Source organism: Pelophylax lessonae (genome assembly GCF_965119305.1).
Source record: "Pelophylax lessonae genome assembly, chromosome: 10".
Classification (NCBI taxonomy): domain Eukaryota; kingdom Metazoa; phylum Chordata; class Amphibia; order Anura; family Ranidae; genus Pelophylax; species Pelophylax lessonae.
Genome location: NC_138777.1, coordinates 227,822,169 through 227,841,917, shown reverse-complemented (window position 1 = coordinate 227,841,917; position 19,749 = coordinate 227,822,169). Strand labels below are relative to the sequence as shown.

General features: G+C 47.5%; 1 protein-coding gene across 1 annotated transcript in view; it reads right to left on the bottom strand.

The window, feature by feature from the left end:
* The window catches only part of LONP2 (lon peptidase 2, peroxisomal), a gene marked incomplete at its 5' end in the record, with an annotated part of 171,883 nt that extends 154,267 nt beyond the window's left edge, over positions 1–17,616 (bottom strand). Inside the window, 4 exons of the mRNA XM_082270039.1 lie at positions 491–613; positions 4,472–4,603; positions 8,019–8,253; positions 17,384–17,616. Coding sequence (XP_082126165.1) covers positions 491–613; positions 4,472–4,603; positions 8,019–8,253; positions 17,384–17,616 — 723 coding nt within the window. The remainder of the gene's footprint in view (positions 1–490; positions 614–4,471; positions 4,604–8,018; positions 8,254–17,383) is intronic.
* Positions 17,617–19,749: the final 2,133 nt, after the last annotated feature.

Here is a 19,749-nt window from a genome sequence, read left to right as displayed (position 1 = left end):
ACAGGACCAGATCGGATGGCAGCGGGTGGCAGCGGAGATGTCTCTGTTGACATCCGCTGCCCCATAGGGATGCATGGGACATCCGATCAGGTCCGCCTGAAAAACTGACAGGCGGATCTGATCGGACCGTATGTGTGAAAGGGGCTTAAGTGTCTAAAACAGCTCCAGCATCCCCCAAACAATCCCTATCGTCTTTAAAAATGCAGTCTCTTTGCAGCGGTCTGAGACACCCCCTATTGTGAGTCAGTAGTGACATAGGGAGGGACCAGAGGAAGGAATCACAGAGTGCTGGGATGGGAAGGCCTTCAACACAACCGGAACTATCTGATTCAGAAGAGTTCTCTATGGCACGATGAATCAGGTAAGTATTAACCCTTTTCTTTACAGGGTGACATTTTTACAACTTTTATTTGCATTAAGGTGACTGTAAAGTGACCCAAGGGAAAGAATAAAACCCTCCAGAGAGAATATAAAAGCCATAGTTACATACCCTTTTATCTTCATCCATTTTTGGGTTTCTGGTTTTGTTGAGCAGTTTCAGCCCTTCAATCTGTCTCAATAAGAGTGGGATGGTCACCTTAAATCGCTCCTCTAACCCAACAGCATCAAGAATCTGACCAAAAGGGAAATGAGTTGTTAAATTTCTCTTATAAAACCAAACACAGGGAAAGAATACGGTTGTCAGCTAAGCCATAAGAAAAAATGCATATGCCCAAGTACAACTATATACTGTATATTACCACATTATGACAGATATATGCATACATGTTTAAACCAAATGCCTAACTGTACTTAAAACCGATACATTTATTTATTTTTTTTTTTCATTTAAATGGAGGAAGGATCGACAGACAGGGGCGAAGAACCATCTTATCACTGTGAGCCACCAAGTAAGGTGGACAGGGTAATGCTGCCAATTCCGACACCCTACGCGCAGAGGTGAAAGCCACCAACAAGGCCACCTTCTGGGACAGTGTAAGCAGGGGAATCTCCCGAAGATTCTCAAAAGGAGGCTTCTGGTGGACTGAGAGCACCAAATTGAGGCCCTGAGGCGGCATCAGAGACTGCACTGGAGGTGTCAAGTGTCTAACTCCCTGAATAAAAGTACGCACCAAGGAGTATTTGGCAAAGGGACGTTGAAAGAAGACTGCTGAGCCTTGATAGTACTCAAGGCCAGTTTCTGCTCAACCCCCCATTGAAGGAAGGTCCAGATCCGAGCCACCAAAAAAAGGAGCAAGGATGAACCCCAAGAGACTCCCACCACGCAATGTACTTCTTCCACGTACAATGGTAGATCTTTCTAGTAGTAGATTTCCTAGCTTTTAACAGCATTGGAAAAACCGACTAAGACAAACCTCAATCCATCAGTACCTGGCGTTCAACAGCTAAGCCATCAAAGCCAGCAACTGTAAAGCAGGATGGAAGATTGGTCCTTGGGACAGCAGATCCTCCCTGAGAGGAAGCTTTCAAAGAAGGTAGGTGACCAGCCTCACCAGATCGGGGGGAACCAAGCTCGGCGAGGCCACTAAGATGGCCGGAATTCCATTCTGCCTCAATTTGCGTAGAAGTCTTGGCAGAAGCTTGAGAGGAGGGAAGGCGTAAATCAGACGATACTGACCTCACGGGGCCACCAGCGCATCCATGGCATCTGCCAGAGGATCCCGTGACCGAGCCACAAACCTCTGTACCTTTCTGTTGAGCCGGGATGCCAACAGATACACCTACTCGGGTTTGCCCCACCGGAGACACAACTGATGAAACACCTGTGGATGAAGGGACCACTCCCCTTGGTCAAATGCCTCCTGACTGAGGTAATCCGCCAGCCAGTTTTCCACCCCGGGAATGTGTACGGCAGAGAGGGCTGGAACAAACCATTCTGCCCACCTTAGAATGCCAGCTACCTTCAGAGACGCCAGGACACTTTTTGTGCCTCCTGGTGATTGACATAAGCCACGGCCATGGCATTGTCTGATTAAATGAAGACGATCCGTCCAATGTTCCAGGCACAGTCTGATCACTCGGAGTACCAAGACATTGATCGGTAGTCTGGACTCTTCCAGTGTTCAGACCCCTGAGCAGAAATTTTGCAGAGGACGCCTCCCCAGCTGGACAGGCAGGCATCCATGGTGACCACTCTCCAATACAAGGGGAGGAAGGATTTTCTAAGGCCGAAGTACAAAGCCACCATATCAGGGAGCCTTTCGCTCCCCGGCTCAACTGGACCGGATTGTTCAGAGACTGCGGATTCTTGTCCCGTTTGGCCAGAATCTGCCCTGCAGGGACTTGGTATGAAACCGTGCAAACGGAACCACCTCAAATCAAATCAAAAGGTGGACACCATCAGGCCCAGCACCTGCATGCAAGTCCAGAGGGATTACCATTTGCTGGACAGCAGGAGACGAATTACAGCCTGTGTTTTCTGGAGTTTGTCCAGAGGAAGAAATACTCTGGCTAAGGCCGAGTCCAGAGTCAGACCCAGATAGTCCAGCTTTGTAGACGGAACCAGGGCAGACTTAAAAATTCAGAATAAAGCCAAACACCCTCAAGCTCATACAGTGATTTCCAAGTTCCAGGTTTTTCTCCGCTCGCAAAAGGAGGTCGTCCAAATAGCACAGTACTGCGATCCTCTATTGGCGTAACAGTGCTAGCACCGGGGCCAACATTTTCGTGAAGACCCGAGGAGCAGAAGCGAGACCAAAGGGTAACACCACAAACTGATAATGCGCCTCTCCCAGAGCAAAGCCGAGGAAGCACTGGAGACCGACACATATCAGAATGTGAAAGTAAGCGTCCTTGATGTCGATGAAGGCAAGAAAAATCCCCCTGATGCAGGGAAGCCACCACCATACAAACGGACCCCATTCTGAACTTCTGCACCCGCACAAAGCAGGTCCGCACCTTGAGGTCCAGAATTGACTTCCTTCCTGGGGACTGTAAACAGGTTTGAGTAAAAACCCCTGAAAACATTCCGAAGTCAAAACTGGGACCATCACCCTTTAAAGTAAAAGGTATTGCACCGTCCTTAAAAGAGCCTGTAAGCGGACCAGGGACAGTCGCATGTTGGAAAGAAGAACCTTACCGGAGGGTAAGAACAACACTCGATCTTGTAGCCGGACCAAATGACCTTGTGGATCCACCTGGCTTGTACCAGGGAGTCCACTGGTCCTGGAACCAGCGAAGACATCCCCCCAGCCCAGATACGGGTAAGGGCGCACCTTCATGCTGAAGGTTCAGGTCCGTGGGTCTGGAGAAGCCTGCTCTTGACTTGCCAGACCAAGTTCGCTCGGATCCTCCAGAGGAGGTCACAAAGCGCTCCGATCCCTTGTCAGTCGACCCCGAGGGACGAAAGAAAAACTTCTTATGAACCGAGAAGGAGGGCCCACATCTACGACGAGGGTCCTTGCCCTTAGTAGCCTGCGGAATAAATTACTCTTTCCCCCTGTGAGACCTTTAATGATGTCATACAGGGTAGCCCCAAAAGGGCAATCCCCTTGCAAGGGAAGATCAGTCAAGGCCTTTTTAGAAGTCTGGTCCGCAGACCAGCATTTGAGCCAAAAGACACGCCGAAGGACCACTGCCGAAACAGAGAGCTACTCCCCCTCAAGGTCATGGCGCAAAAGCCTAGCCCATTCGATCAGAATCTGTAACACCAGGGCAATGGTGAATATCGGCCTCAGTGCTGAACCAGCCAGGGTATACATATTGCGAGCCACAGCCGCCGCCTTCCTGTCAGCCGGGTCCTTAAAAGCCGGGGACTCTTCGACCAGAATCATTGTTGCTTTGTTCAATCTGGAAACCAGAGGGTCCACCACTGGTGGAACAGTCCACTTCTTAAGAAGGGACTCCTCATAGGGGTATCGCTAAGCAAAATCGCTTCCGGAACAAAAAGGGAAGCTTAGGTCATCCCCACTATTTAGTGAAAATTCTGTCAAAATAGGAGGGGAAGCGAACACCTTTTCCGCTCTAAATGGCTTGTAAATGCCAAAGGGAACAAGCGCCTCCGCCGCAGCTTCAGCTTCGTCCTCCATCATTAAGGTCTCATGCACAGCTACAATCAGTGCGTCCACCAGCGCCTTTTCGTACGCGGTTGCAGAAGTGGAGGAATCCTCCTTACTATCTGAAGATTCAGGGCGTGTGGTCGCAGACCCACGTCCACTGCGGCCGAATCAGATTCAGGATCTGATGAGACAGATGAGGCAGGGGAAGGCAGGGGGGGCTCTTTTTGCCAGTCCTTCATCCAAAAGCCACCTCCACCTGGGACACCAAGGATTCCAGGACCCCTGTCAGTGCATCGATGGATGGAAAAAAGGCTGTAACATAACAAAATGTGGAAAAAGCGAAGCCCTGTGAATACTTTCCGGATGCACTGCATGTGTGCCTGCAGTTCAGATTTGAAGTATACCACCAATCTGAACATTTTTCCATACAATCATTTACAGTTAACCATTTTTTTTTTTTTTTTGGTCCTCACCTGCAGCTTTTCATCATTGGTTGTCCGGATGATTGAGATCAGGATGTCGGGTAAAAGCTCCCTAGGAAGATTATCTAATAGTTTCTTTAGTTTGGCAACTGCCGGCACTGAATTATCCAACATGTCCACCAGCTTAATAAAAAAAAGAAAAAAAAAAAAAAGAGAATTATAACAGGCTCACACATTAGCTAGATAGCAAAGAGAATCCTGCAGACTAAAAATAGTTCCACTATAAAAATACCGGCAGACAAAGAATCCTGAATACGCAGCAACAGCAAGAAACTATTTCTTCCCTAACTAATGGACTCCATTATCCTCAAGGTAAAAGTGATTGTAAACCTTGATTTTATTTATTTTTTTGAAAAACAAACATATTATACTTACCTGCTGTGCATAATGGTTTTGCACAGAGCAGTTCCGATCCTCCACACACACACACACTTTCTTCTCTTTTTAAGCTACCGATAAACATTAACACCCACTCTAACACACACAGATCCTGCATATGCATCTCCCCACCTGTCATACCATCACACCCCCCAACCCCAGTATAATGTATGCTGTCACCTCTTTAACCACTTGCCGACCGCCCACCGCAGATATACTGCGGCAGGGTGGCTCGGCTACGCAATATCACATAGATCTACGTGACTTTGTGCGCGCGCGCTCCGCCGGAGGCCGCGCTCCCGCTGTGATTAGACACAGCGAGAGGTGGACCGTGGGAGGAGCAGTGACGATCGCCGCCGGCCTCCTTCATTCGTCAGAGAAACTGACAGAAGACCCCCCCAGCTTTTTTAAACAAAGCAGGCGAGTCTTCTGTCACACAGGCAGGGAGAGATCAGGAGTTTCAGCTAAGCTACAACCCCGATCTGTGTGCCTGTCACAGATTCCCCCCCACAGTGAGTAAGCACCAACAGGCATACATTAACCCCTTTGATCACCTCCAGTGTTAACCCCTTCCCTGCCAGTGTCATTTATACAGTAACAGTGCATATTATTTAGCACTGATTACTGTATTGGTGTCACTGGTCCCCAAAAAGTGTCAAAAATGTAATTTAGGGGTCGGATCTGTCCGCCGCAATGTCGCAGTGCCGCTAAAAATCGCAGATCGCCGCCATTACTAACTAAAAAATAAATAAATAAAAAAGTCCAAAAATCGATCCCAGTTTTTAAACTCTATAACCTTTGCGCAAACCAATTAAAATACGCTTTTTGGGATTTTCTTTACCAAAAATATGTAGCAGAATACGAATTGGCCTAAACGGATTAAAAAATTTGATTTTAAATTATTTTTATTGGGAATGTTTTATAGCAAGTAAAAAATATGGTGTTTTTTTCAAAAATGTTTTTGTTCATAGTGCAAAATCTAAAAACCGCAGAGGTGATCGAATACCACCAAAAGAAAGCTCTATTTGTGGAAAAAAAAGGACATCAATTTTATTTGGGTACAGCGTCGCACGACCACGCAATTTTTCGTTAAAGTAACGCAGCGCCGAATCGCAAAAAATGGCCTGGTCATTAAGGGGGCAAATCCTTCCGGAGCTGAAGTGGTTAAACAAACCGCTGAAGAATCGAAGTACCTAAACATCCCACTCCCATTAGGGGGACAATACAGGTACAGAGACCTTTTATCTCCCAATAACAGTTTTTATGTATTATCTACGTTATCTTGCATTAAACTGATAACTTGAGTTAACTTGTTACCAAGTGTGTTCAACTGCTATAAGAAAACAGGAGAGAAGCTTTGCAAAAAGAGGTTTATTCTAACCTGTAAAACATCAACAAAATCAGATTATCCACTTAAGCCCCACAGAAGATTTTACCCCCATCCTGACCAGGGTTTTTTTTGCGATTTTTTACTGCGTGATTTTAACGGACAATTGCGCGGCCGTGCGACGCTGTACCTAAACGAATTTGACGTCCTTTTTTTCCCCACAAACAGAGCTTTCTTTTGGTGGTATTTGATTACCTGTGCGATTTTTACTTTTTGTGCTATAAACAAAAAGAGAGTAAATTTTGCAAAAATAATATTTTTCACATTTTTTTATATGAAATTCCCCCAAAAAAATGTAAAAATCAACAATTTTTTTTAACATTTTTGGCCAATCTGTTTTCTGCTACATATGTTTGGTAAAAAAAAAAAAAAAAAAAAAAAAAAAAAAAATCGCAAAAAGCGTATTTTGATTGGTTTGCGCAAAAGTTATTGCGTTTACTAACTAAGGGAAAGATTTCTGTCATTTTTGGTGTTTTTTTTTTTTTTAACGCGCAATGGCGGCGATCTGCAATTTTTTTTGCGGTACTGCGACATTGCGGCGGACAGATCGGACCCTTGACTGACATTTTTGACACTTTTGGGGTTACCAGTGACTATACATATGCACTGTTACTGCAAAATGACACTGGCAAGGAAGGGGTTAACTTTATTGGGGAAGGAGGGGTTAAGTGTGTCCCTAGGGGCGTGCTTTTTACTGTGATTGGACATGGCTACTAGTGTAGGAACAGTGATCAACGGTCCTACATAGTAGAACCGTCTGATCTCCATTTTTACACAGGGGAGAATGACAGGCGGCTTGTTTACATCAGCCGCCTGCCTTTCTCCCTTCACGGAGGACGATCGCGAGTGGCCGGCGGACATCGGGTCCGTCGGTCACACGCACTGACTTCCCAGGGAACGAGCCGGGGCGGGCGCGCGCTCGCCCGCTATTGGCTCAGAAGGAAGTGACAGGCTAGTGACGTATATACACGTCACTTTGCCTGGCCGGGGCTGACCGCCGCCGTATGTAGTCGTGCGGCGGTCAGCAACCGGTTATACAGAGAAAAAAAAAAAAATGTATCCAGTACATCACTGTAGCACATGCACACTTCTCAAAACCCAGCAAGCTCCTGACTTCCTGTTCAAGTGGACAACACTGTCTATGCTGCACAGAAATTCCAAGCAGTGTTGTCAGCCCCACCCAGTTATTTTTTTGTTGGACTACAGAACACTCCTCACCCTCTCCTCATCTCCATACCATAAGGAACAAGAGTTCAGACCCTCACACACATGGCAGAGCCAGTGAAATAGTTAACAAAGGCCCCTTTCACACAGGCGCACCGCCCGACGGAGTCGGTTCTGCTCAGCGGGAGATCGATCTGCGATCCCTGCTGAGCAGGCGGATGACAGCTCCGTCTCCGCTCTGTGTGCAGAGATGGAACGGTCAGATCCCCGCTCTTCTCTATGGGGAGATCGGATGAGAACGGACCGCTTGTCCGTTTTCATCCGATCGGATCCTCCAGACGGATGGAAAATAGGGTTTCTATCCGTCCGGATTTCACGGACAGGATCGGATCGGATAGCAGCGGGTGTCTGACATCCGCTGCCCCATAGGGATGCATGGAGCATCCAATCAGGTTCGCCTGAAAAACTGACAGGCAGATTGGTTCGCCCTTGTGAAAGGGGCCTAAAGCAGACTGCCTGTAGTGTAGAAAATACTCTTGAGAAGCACCATAAACAAAAGATAGGAGTTCCGGTGTTCCTAAATATGCCATGTGTGCAGTGATGACCTACCTGAACAGAATATTTGTAGAACTGTTCCGACAGATCCCCTAAGGCTTCTTTAAACTCCTCTTTAGTCCTCAACTCCTCCAAGCGATCGAGTTGCTCCACATCAGCGACTGGATAGGGTCGGGTTTTCACAATCTCTGTGATCTGAAATCGGCACAGGCCGGTGACCAATAGGGTGTAGTGCGGTTTGGGCCAGTTACTGCCAACAACTTGCACGGCTATTGCCGCTGTTCCGATCCTGCCAGGAAACACAAGAGATATATTTTGAAATATTTTTTAAATAAACGTGAGGCTCCGTTCACATCTAGACATTTTTGGGCCCAGGAGCAAGTGCACTCATCCCAACCAGGCCCATTCGGGCCCCCCCAATGAAGGATGACTCGGCTGCAACCTAAATTTTTTTGGATGCCCTGCCGCCTGGGCGCGGGCCTTATCGGAGCTGACCACCCAGGGTTAGCAGAGGGGAAGGCGGATGCCAAAACGGAGGGTAGTGGCTTCAGCCACCCTCACTATGGCCACCCCACATAGCTCACGACCAGTAGGCCGCAAAGCCAAGGCCTAAATTTAGGGCCGGACCCGCAGATGCCAAACCATCCGCTCCCTCAGCCCAAAAACATCCCTGCCCTAGTCCACAACCCCCAGGGTAGCAGGGGAACCCTGCTCAACCTCCCGTTGTGCACCAGGAAAAATATGGTTAGCAGCAACTCCAAACAGGCCCCCCCTTAAGAGCATGTGGCAAAAGCCAGCTCATAACCTCACGCAGGGAGGGGTGGGCTAAAGACCCACAGCGAGGTTAACTCGGGGGTCCCACCGTCCCAGGGAGGGGCCCATGTCCACCCCAAAAACCCTCCAGGGGTAGAGGGGGGGTGGAACAGCTACTTACCATGCCAGGAACAGGATGGGCACCACTCCTGACAGACCACCACTCCACCGGGATGTGGGTAACTGTCGGCCAGGAGGAACGCTACGACTCAGGCGGAGGCCAGGTCAAATGCGCCATCGTGAGACTTCTAACTCGCAGGCCAGCCCCCATGCAGTGGGGCTATGTCGCGGCCGACCTAGCGCCGAGCTGAGGATAGACTGAGGATAATCTAGACCTCTGGATCTAGATCATCTAGTTTGTCGCCCAGTCCGGCAGTTGCTAGTATAGTAGATTCTTACAGGAACAAAACAACAAAGATAGGAAAAAATCCATTTAAAAGGAAAATAAAATGACCAGGACCAGAGATTCCAGCAAGGAACTAGGTCCTTACTCCTGACTAGGCAGGAATAAAAAATTGAGTGCCTATAGCTGAGAGTGGGTGTATACCCCCTGGGAATGCCCATCGGCGAAGTTAAGCTTTTTCCTGCTTAGTGTCCTACTCCTGTAGGGGGCAGTATAAGCCAATGGTTAAGAAGAATCAGGAGCTGTGTCCATCAATGAACGAAGTGAAATAAAGTTTTGCCTTCAGGGACACTTTAAAATTCTATTCTATGTTCAATTCATATATAAAAAAAAAAAAAAAAAAAAAAAAAAAAGATATAATTGAAACGATTGGTCCATGTTGAATGACAGGATTATAGCGTGAGGACACATAAATTAAAATAAATCAAAATAAACAAGATACAAAGCAAATGACAAAAATGAATTACAAATAAATGAAGAATGATTTGAGTATATGTTAGAATGAATTTGGAATGACAAAATTAGAACCTTGATTAAACTATTGTTCTGTTAATTAAATTAAAAATTGCATTTAATCAAGGTTCTAATTTTATCATTGCAATTTTATTTTAATTTATTCTCAATTCATTCTTGATCTATTTAATTCATTTTTATAATGATTGTTTATTTTGAGGAGTTTGATTGTGCTGGTAAGTACCGTATTTAACCGCGTATAACACGCACCTTAATTTTTTGAGGAAGTTTCAGGAAAAAAAAAAACTTACATTTTAAAGAACTTTGTAGCAAAATAAGGGTCAGTGCCCATCCTCACCAGTGCCCATCCTCACCATTGCAGCCTGATCTGTGCCCATATGCAGCCTCACCATTGCCCATCATTTCAGCCTTTTATGTGCCCAAATATAGCCTTGCCATTGCCCATCATTGCAGCCTAATCTGTTCCTATATGCAGCCAGATCTGTGCCCATATGCAGCCTCGGCATTGCCCTTTATTGCAGTCTGATCTGTGCCCATATGCAGTCTCACCATTGCTCATATGCAGCCAGATCTGTGCCCATATGCATACCCACCACTGCAGCCTGATCTGTGCCCATATGCAGCCTCACCATTGCCCATCATTTCAGCCTTTTATGTGCCCAAATATAGCCTTGCCATTGCCCATCATTGCAGCCTAATCTGTTCCCATATGCAGCCAGATCTGTGTCCACGTGCAGCCTCGGTATTGCCCATCACAGCAGCCTGATCTGTACCCATCTGCAGCCTCACCATTGCAGCCTGATCTGTACCCATCTGCAGCCTCACCATTGCAGCCTGATCTGTACCCATCTGCAGCCTCACCATTGCCCATCACAGCAGCCTGATCTGTACCCATCTGCAGCCTCACCATTGCCCATCACAGCAGCCTGATCTGTGCCCATCTGCAGCCTCACCATTGCCCATCACAGCAGCCTGATCTGTGCCCATCTGCAGCCTCACCATTGCCCATCACAGCAGCTTGATCTGTACCCATCTGCAGCCTCACCATTGCCCATCACAGCAGCCTGATCTGTGCCCATATGCAGCCTCGCCATTGCCCATCATTTCAGCCTTTTATGTGCCCAAATATAGCCTTGCCATTGCCCATCATTGCAGCCTACTCTGTGCCCATGTGCAGCAGTAAATATTTGCTCAATATTATTCTGGAGCTACAGTCTCCTAGGCAGAATTAAAAAAAAAAAACAACAGAATTGTGACTCTTAGTGCCGCTTCACACTATAGTGATGTCAGACATTGCATGTGATTCGGAGCGCACTGCTCTGCAAATCACATGCAATGTCTGCCATGCGAATTCAGCCATATAGATTATATGGCTGAATTTGCATTGCATTCGGACCAAAGTCGCACTCTTTTTTTGGTCCGCACCAGAATCAGAACGCATGGGTGTTCAAAGCTATGCGATCCGATTCATGTCCGAATTGACTGTTTGCACTGCGATATGTGAACTGATCTGGGGGTGTCATTAACTTTGTATTGACACCCCCAGCAGTTTGCATATGGCAGTGTGAACTGCCCGGGAGTCAGGTGCGATTCGGAAACATGTTGTGGATTTGCAGGGTTCCCCCATCGCACCAATGTGAACACGCACTTATGCAGCACTTAACTGCTTCCGGACCGCAAACAGCTCCTTCTGCGCGAACCGACGTAGGTATACGTCGGTCACGCGCCTGCAGCTAGGGGCGAGCGCTCGCCGCTGGCGGTGGCGCTCCCGCCCCCACTTGGCAGCGGGGACTTCGATGCACGGGGCAGGCGGCTCCGATTGCCGCCTGACACCCGTGATCGTTCCCCACCGAGAGAGAAGAACGGTCGGCTGTTGTAAACACATCTGACTTGGATGATCACAGAGCTCTTGTGATCCTTCTATATAGGAACACAGGTCTCTATGGTCATTTCAAAAGCCCCGCCCCCATACAGGGGGGGGGAAAAAAAAATCTAAAAAAGAAAATGAATGCAGCCACCACATCTAAGATTTGGTGATCTGCAATATAATAAAATGTTTGCTTTTGGGTTGACTACTGCTTTATCTCATCTACAATAAGGATGGCTCCTCCTATGACCTGTATACAGAGTGCACAGGGGACGTCTCCCTCTCACCTCCACATGTTATGTAACAACAGTACAAAGGCTGAGGAAGGCAGATAAAGCGGGAGGTGTGTGGTTGGGGGGGGGGGGGGGGGAAATCAATGGTATTTTTTGGTTTAAAAAAGTAATTAAAAAAAAAATATATATATTGGGAACATCTATCCAGGGGAAAGCTGCTTCCACTTTTCAATGATGTCTGGGTGTCGTGTCACCGGCACAGGAAGTGAGGGAGAATCTCCTTAGAGTAGCTGTGTCATTAACCACTTCCATACCGCTGGACGTCAAATGACATTCTGGGCTTTAAGTGGGGATATCTGAAGAAGGGTGCAGCTGCCGGTGTTCTAAAATCTAGTCGGACCCATGAAAATTCCGGACCCTCGTCACTTCCGGGGACGCTCCGTCACCACCAGCTGATGCGAGCCCCGGTGCGCATGCTCACAAGGCATTTTACAGGTCCGATGAAATTCTAAGACTTACGAACAGCTGACTGAGAGGAGGAGGGGCTGAGGTGGGACGCACACACCGCTGCGGGATAATGTTAGGACAACGCCGCGTCATCGAGCAAGGAACATGTTGCAGAGCTGACGTAGAGGAGGCGGGAAGGAAGTGAATACCCATACTAAATAGTAATGATACAAAATGTTTAGTATTTCTTATTATTTTTTTTATCATTACTATTTAGTATGGGTATTCACTTCCTTCCCGCCTCCTCTACGTCAGCTCTGCAACATGTTCCTTGCTCGATGACGCGGCGTTGTTCTAACATTTTCCCGCAGCGGTGTGTGCGTCCCACCTCAGCCCCTCCTCCTCTCAGTCAGCTGTTCGCTAAGTCTTAGAATTTCATTGGACCTGTAAAATGCCTTGTGAGCATGCGCACCGGGGCTCACATCAGCTGGGTTATGACGTAGCCTCACCGGAAGTGACGAGGGTCCGGAATTTTCATGGGTCCGACTAAACACCGGCATCATTCAGATATCATTTTTTTTAGCCGGCGATTCCTTGCACCATAAGAACAATCATAGCAGCTGTTCAGTCGCTTAATTTTTCTTACAGGAGGTGGGAGGGGACCACCCCCCCCCCCTCCTACCGCCCTCCAGTGCTTCTACAACGTGTGATCGGTGAGCCGGAGAAGGAATCCACCAGCGGCAGAAGTAAACCATAGAGCAGGGATTCCCAAACTACGGCCCTCCAGTTGTTCAGGAACTACAATTCCCATCATGCCTAGTCATGTCTGTCAATGTCAGAGTTTTACAATGCCTCTTGGGAGGTGTAGTTCTGCAACAGCTGGGAGGGCCGTAGTTTGGGAATCCCTGCCATAGAGAATACCGAGGACCAGATGGTCTCCGGCAGTCTCTATGACTCTTAGGCCCCGTTCACATAGCAGCGACGCTACTTCCCGGGGCGACCTACGAGGTTGCGGCGCGCTGCTCGCCCCGCGACCTCGGAGTGGCCGGCACGGACTTCATAACATTGAAGTCTATGGAGGTCGCTCCAGGTCGCCCCAAAGAAGCTCCGGACCCTTTTTCTAAGTCGGAGCGACTTGTGTCGCTCCTATTAGAACGGGTCCGCAGCTTCCCCATGGAAGGCGACCTACGGCGACCTGTGAGGCGACCAGGTCGCCTCACATGTCGCCCCAGTGTGAACGGGGACCCAGTGGTCCAGGTGTGATGTGATGATGTCACGCCTGGGCTTGCAGTTGTAAATACTGCCGTGATCTCAGCTGGATAGCCGAGATGTTTTTTATTTTTTATCTCAGGCTTTCCAGCCTGTAGGAGAGATGCGAGGACTTACTGACCCCAGATCTTCCCATAAAGAGGACCTGTCATTCACTATTCCTATTAGAGCCGGTCCACACTGGGGCGACTTGTCAGGCGACCTGGTCGCCTGACAATTCGCTGTGGGTTGCCTGCCATAGATTAGCACAGGACCCATTCTAATAGGAGCGACACAAGTCGCTCCGACTTAGAAAAAGGGTCCTGTACTACTTTGGGGCGACCTGGAGCGACCTGCATTGACTTCAATGATATGAAGTCCGTGCATGCCGCTCCGAGGTCACGGTGCGAGTTGCGCACCGCGACTTCACAGGTTGCCCCGGCAAGTCGGGTCGCTCCTATGTGAACCGGCTCTGACAAGGGATGTTTACATTCCTTGTAATAGGAATAAAAGGGAAAAAAAAATAATAATAATAATTAACAGGTTGCCGACCGCCGCACGACTATATACTGCGGCGGTCAGCCCCGGCCAGGCAGAGTGACGTAGGGGTACGTCACTCGCCTGTCACTGACTTGTGAGCCAATTGCGGGCGGGCGCGCGCCCACCGAGGCGCGCGCCCGCCCCGGCTTGTTCCCTGACAAGTCAGTGCATGTGACCGGCGGACCCGATCGTCCGCCGGTCACTCACGATCGCTCCGGTGAAGGGAGAAAGGCGGACGGCTTATGTAAACAAGCCGCCTGTCATTCTTCCCTGTGTAAAAATGAAAATCAAACGGTTCTACTATGTAGAACCGTTGATCTCAGTTTATACACCAGTAGCCATGTCCCATCAAAGTTAGAAGCACGCCCCTAGGACACACTTAACCCCTCCCTCTCCAATACAGTTAACCCCTTCCCTGCCAGTGTCATTTTTGCAGTAACAATGCATATGTATAGCACTGATTACTGCAGTAATGTCACTGGTACCCCCAAAAGTGCCAAAAATGTCAGTCAAGGGTCCGATCTGTCCACCGCAATGTCGCAGTACCGCAACAAAAAAAAAAAATCGCAGATCGCCGCCATTACACGTTAAAAAAAAAAAACAACAAAAATGACAAAAATCGTTCCCTTTGTTAGTAAACGCGATAACTTTTGCGCAAACCAATCGCTTTTTGCGATTTTTTTTACCAAACATATGTAGCATAAAACAAATTGGCCAAAAATGTTAAAAAATTTTGATTTTTACATTTTTTTTGGGGAATTTCATATAAAAAAATGTGAAAAATATTGCTATTTTTGCAAAATTGTCGCTCTTTTTTTGTTTATAGCGCATGATCAAAAAATCGCACAGGTGATCAAATACCACCAAAAGAAAGCTCTGTGGGGAAAAAAGGACGTCAAATTCGTTTAGGTACACGACCGCGCAATTGTCCGTTAAAGTCACGCAGTAAAAAAAAAAAAAAAAAAAAAAAAAAAAAAAAAAAAAAAAAAAAAAAATCGCAAAAAAAAACCTGGTCTTTTAGCAGCCAAATCCTCCGGGGCTTAAGTGGTTAAAAGGGAAAGTGTAAAATAAACAAAAAAAATAAATAAAATTTAAAGTGCCCCCGTCACAGCGTGCTCGCACGCAGAAGTGAATGCATACGCAAGTCGCGCCCACATATGTAAACTGCGCTCAATCCACACATGTGAGGTATCGCCGCAAACATTAAAGCGAGAGCAACAATTCTATCCCAGGACCTCCTCTATAACTCTAAACTAGTAACCTGTAAAAATTGTTGAAGCGTTGCTATGGAGATTTTTAAGTATCAAAGTTTGGCGCCATTCCACGAGTGCGCACAATTTCAGGAAAGGACATGTTGGGTATCTGTTTACTCGGCGTAACATCTTTCACATTATACACAAAAAATTGGGCCAACTTTAGTACTTTTTTTTTTTTTTTAATTCATGAAACTGTTTTTTTTTTTCCAATAAAAAAGGCGTTAGAAAAATTGCTGCGCAAATACTGTGCAACATTAAAAGTTGCAATGATCGCCATTTTATTCCCTAGGGTCTGCTAAAAAAAACATATCTAATGTTTGGGGGTTCTGAGTAATTTTTTAGCAAAAAAATGATGATTTTTACATGTAGGAGTGGAGAATTGGCCCGCTATGGAAGTGGTTCAAAGAGTATTGGGACGGGGGGGGGGTTCATTTTAGTCTCTTTTTGAAGCTGCTAGCTGCCTGGCTGTGTCTGACTTACAGTGTGCATCAAGCCAAATAAATGTTCTCTAAGGAGAGATTTCCCATAACTTCCTGTTCTGCTGACAACACATCCACCAGACAGGAAGTCAGCGAAACAACCCCAACAGAAATAAAATCAGCCCGGGTTCCAGCCTCCCCCCTACTCGGGGGGACACGGGGGCTTTGTCACGGCTCCATGAGGGGATGGGCCCTTTGCTGGGGACCCCTAGAGGGAGAGGCACTTTTTTGGGGAGAATGATGGGGTCCTGAAAAAGAAACAGGTTTGTCAAGGTGGGGGGCCTGAAGAGATGTGCACTCTGCCAGGGGCCCGTGAAGGGACAGGTGCTTTACTAGGGGCCCCAGAATTGGCAAGCAAATTGCCAGAGGCCCAGAAGAACAGACATGTCACCAGGAGCCCCAAAGAAATAAAGTACTATGTCAGGGGCTCCAGATGGGACGGGCACCATCTCAGAGTCCCGTGGAGCAGCGGGCACCATGTCAGGGGTGCCAGGTCAGGGGCCCCCGGAGGGGGAGGAAACCATGTCAGGGGCCCCGGAGGGGGTGGGCACCATGTCAGGGGCACCAGAGTGGGGCGGGCACCATGTCGGGGGCACCAGAGTGGGGCGGGCACCAGAGTGGGGCGGGCACCGTGACAGGGGCACCAGAGTGGGGTGGGCACCGTGACAGGGGCACCAGAGTGGGGTGGGCACCGTGACAGGGGCACCAGAGTGGGGCGGGCACCGTGTCAGGGGCACCAGAGTGGGGCGGGCACCGTGACAGGGGCACCAGAGTGGGGCGGGCACCGTGTCAGGGGGCACCAGAAGGGGCGGGCACCATGTCAGGGGGCATCAGAAGGGACGGGCACCATGTCAGGGGGCATCAGAAGGGACGGGCACCAGAAGGGGCGGGCACCATGTCGGGGGGCACCAGAAGGGGCGGGCACCATGTCAGGGGGCACCAGAAGGGGCGGGCACCATGTCAGGGGGCACCAGAAGGGGCGGGCACCATGTCAGGGGGCACCAGAAGGGACGGGCACCAGAAGGGGCGGGCACCATGTCAGGGGGCACCAGAGTGGGGCAGGCACCGTGACAGGGGCACCAGAGTGGGGTGGGCACCGTGTCAGGGGCACCAGAGTGGGGCGGGCACCGTGTCAGGGGCACCAGAGTGGGGCGGGCACCGTGTCAGGGGCACCAGAGTGGGGCGGGCACCGTGTCAGGAGGCACCAGAAGGGGCGGGCACCATGTCAGGGGGCATCAGAAGGGACGGGCACCATGTCAGGGGGCATCAGAAGGGACGGGCACCAGAAGGGGTGGGCACCATGTCAGGGGGCACCAGAAGGGGCGGGCACCATGTCAGGGGCACCAGAGTGGGGCGGGCACTGTGTCAGGTGCCCCAGAAGGGGCGGGCACCATGTCAGGTGCCCCAGAAGGGGCGGGCACCATGTCAGGGGGCACCAGAAAGGGGCGGGCACCATGTCGGGGGGCACCAGAAAGGGGCGGGCACCATGTCAGGGGGCACCAGAAGGGGCGGGCACCAGAAGGGGCGGGCACCATGTCAGGGGGCACCAGAGTGGGGCAGGCACCATGTCAGGGGCACCAGAGTGGGGCAGGCACCATGTCAGGGGCACCAGAAGGAGCGGGCACCGTGTCAGGGGCCCCAGAAGTAAGTGACACTGACCTGTGTAGGACGGGGAGCTCCTCGGTGTCGGAGGCCGGGTCCCGGGTGTTGGGGGTTACCCCGATAATGGTGCTCTTCAGGGAAGTTCCTCTCAGCAGGCGGCTCCGGACCAGATCCATATTCCCGGGAGAGTCCACACTCACCCGCATGCTGGAGCCGGGCAGCAGCACCCCGTCATGGGTCAGGAGAAGAGGCAGCCGCCGGGGGATCTGGATAGAGCCGCCAGAGGCCATGACACCGGCCACACACAATCCGCACACCGACCGACCGAACTCACTGACAGCTCCGACCGGGCAAAGAACAGCAAGACTACAACTACGGAGAGCGGCCAGAAACAAATCACCTCCGCCTGAGGAAACCGCTGCCATCTACTGGCCAACTGTGAGTATTACAGCTGAGAATTCACCTCACAGGGCTGAGCACAGAAATCACCTCATCAGATATCCTGATATCCTATATACACCCCAATATAATCACCACATCATATACTATACACCCCAATATAATCCCCTCATCATATACTATACACCCCAATATAATCCCCTCATCATATACTATACACCCCGAAATAAATACCTCATCATATACTATACACCCCAATATAATCCCCTCATCATATACTATACACCCCAATATAATCCCCTCATCATATACTATACACCCCAATATAATCCCCTCATCATATACTATACACCCCAATATAATCACCTCATCATATACTATACACCTCGATATAATATATAATCACCTCATCCTATAATATACACCCCAATCTAATATATAATCATCTCATCATATACTATACACCCCAATCTAATATATAATCATCTCATCATATACTATACACCCCAATATAATATATAATCACCTCATCATATTTGGATATTTTATATACACCATACACTCCAATAAATTCACCTCATCATATACTATACACCCCAATATAATCACCTCATAATATACTACACACCCCAATATAATTTATAATCATCTCATCATATACTATACACCCCAATATAATAAATAATCACCTCATCATTTACTATACACCCCAATATAATATATAATCACCTCATAATATACTACACACCCAAATATATTATATAATCATCTCATCATATATTATACACCCCAATATACTATATAATTATCTCATCATATACTATACACCCCAATATAATATATAATCATCTCATCATATATTATACACCCCAATATATTATATAATCATCTCATCATATATTATACACCCCAATATAATATATAATCACCTCATCATATATTATACACCCCAATATAATATATAATCACCTCATCATATATTATATACCCAATATAATATAAAATCACCTCATCTATTATACACCCCAATATACTATATAATCACCTCATCATATATTATACACCCCAATATAATATATAGTCATCTCATCATATACTATACACCCCAATATAATATATAATCATCTCATCATATATTATACACCCCAATATACTATATAATCACCTCATCATATACTATACACCCCAATATAATATATAATCACCTCATCATATACTATACACCCCAATATACTATATAATCACCTCATCATATACTATACACCCCAATATAATATATAATCACCTCATCATATATTATACACCCCAATATAATATATAATCACCTCATCATATACTATACACCCCAATATAATATATAATCATCTCATCATATACTATACACCCCAATATAATATATATTCACCTCATCATATATTATACACCCCAATAAAATATATAATCATCTCATCATATACTATACACCCCAATATAATATATAATCACCTCATCATATACTATACACCCCAATATAATATATAATCACCTCATCATATACTATACACCCCAAGATAATATATAATCACCTCATCATATACTATACACCCCAATATACTATATAATCACCTCATCATATACTATACACCCCAATATAATATATAATCATCTCATCATATATTATACACCCCAAAATAATATATAATCACCTCATCTATTATACACCCTAATATAATATATAAATTGCCTCATCATAACATACAACATACATCCCAACATAATACGGTAATAGCAGAATAACCTCATAACATACATATAATAATACAAGAATCGAATCATGATGCTGTACAACATACATTCAATGTAACAGACCCCATACTGTATCCCCTCCCCATAATATACATCGACATTCACACCGGTGATTTAGGTTGGTGCGAATTATAGCAGCAAGAATCCTCTGATGTCTGCTGCAGCGGGGAGCTTCTAGATGCGGCCGCCGGCCTACATTCTCCATAATGACAGGTTGCAGGCCGCAGCTATTCATGGCT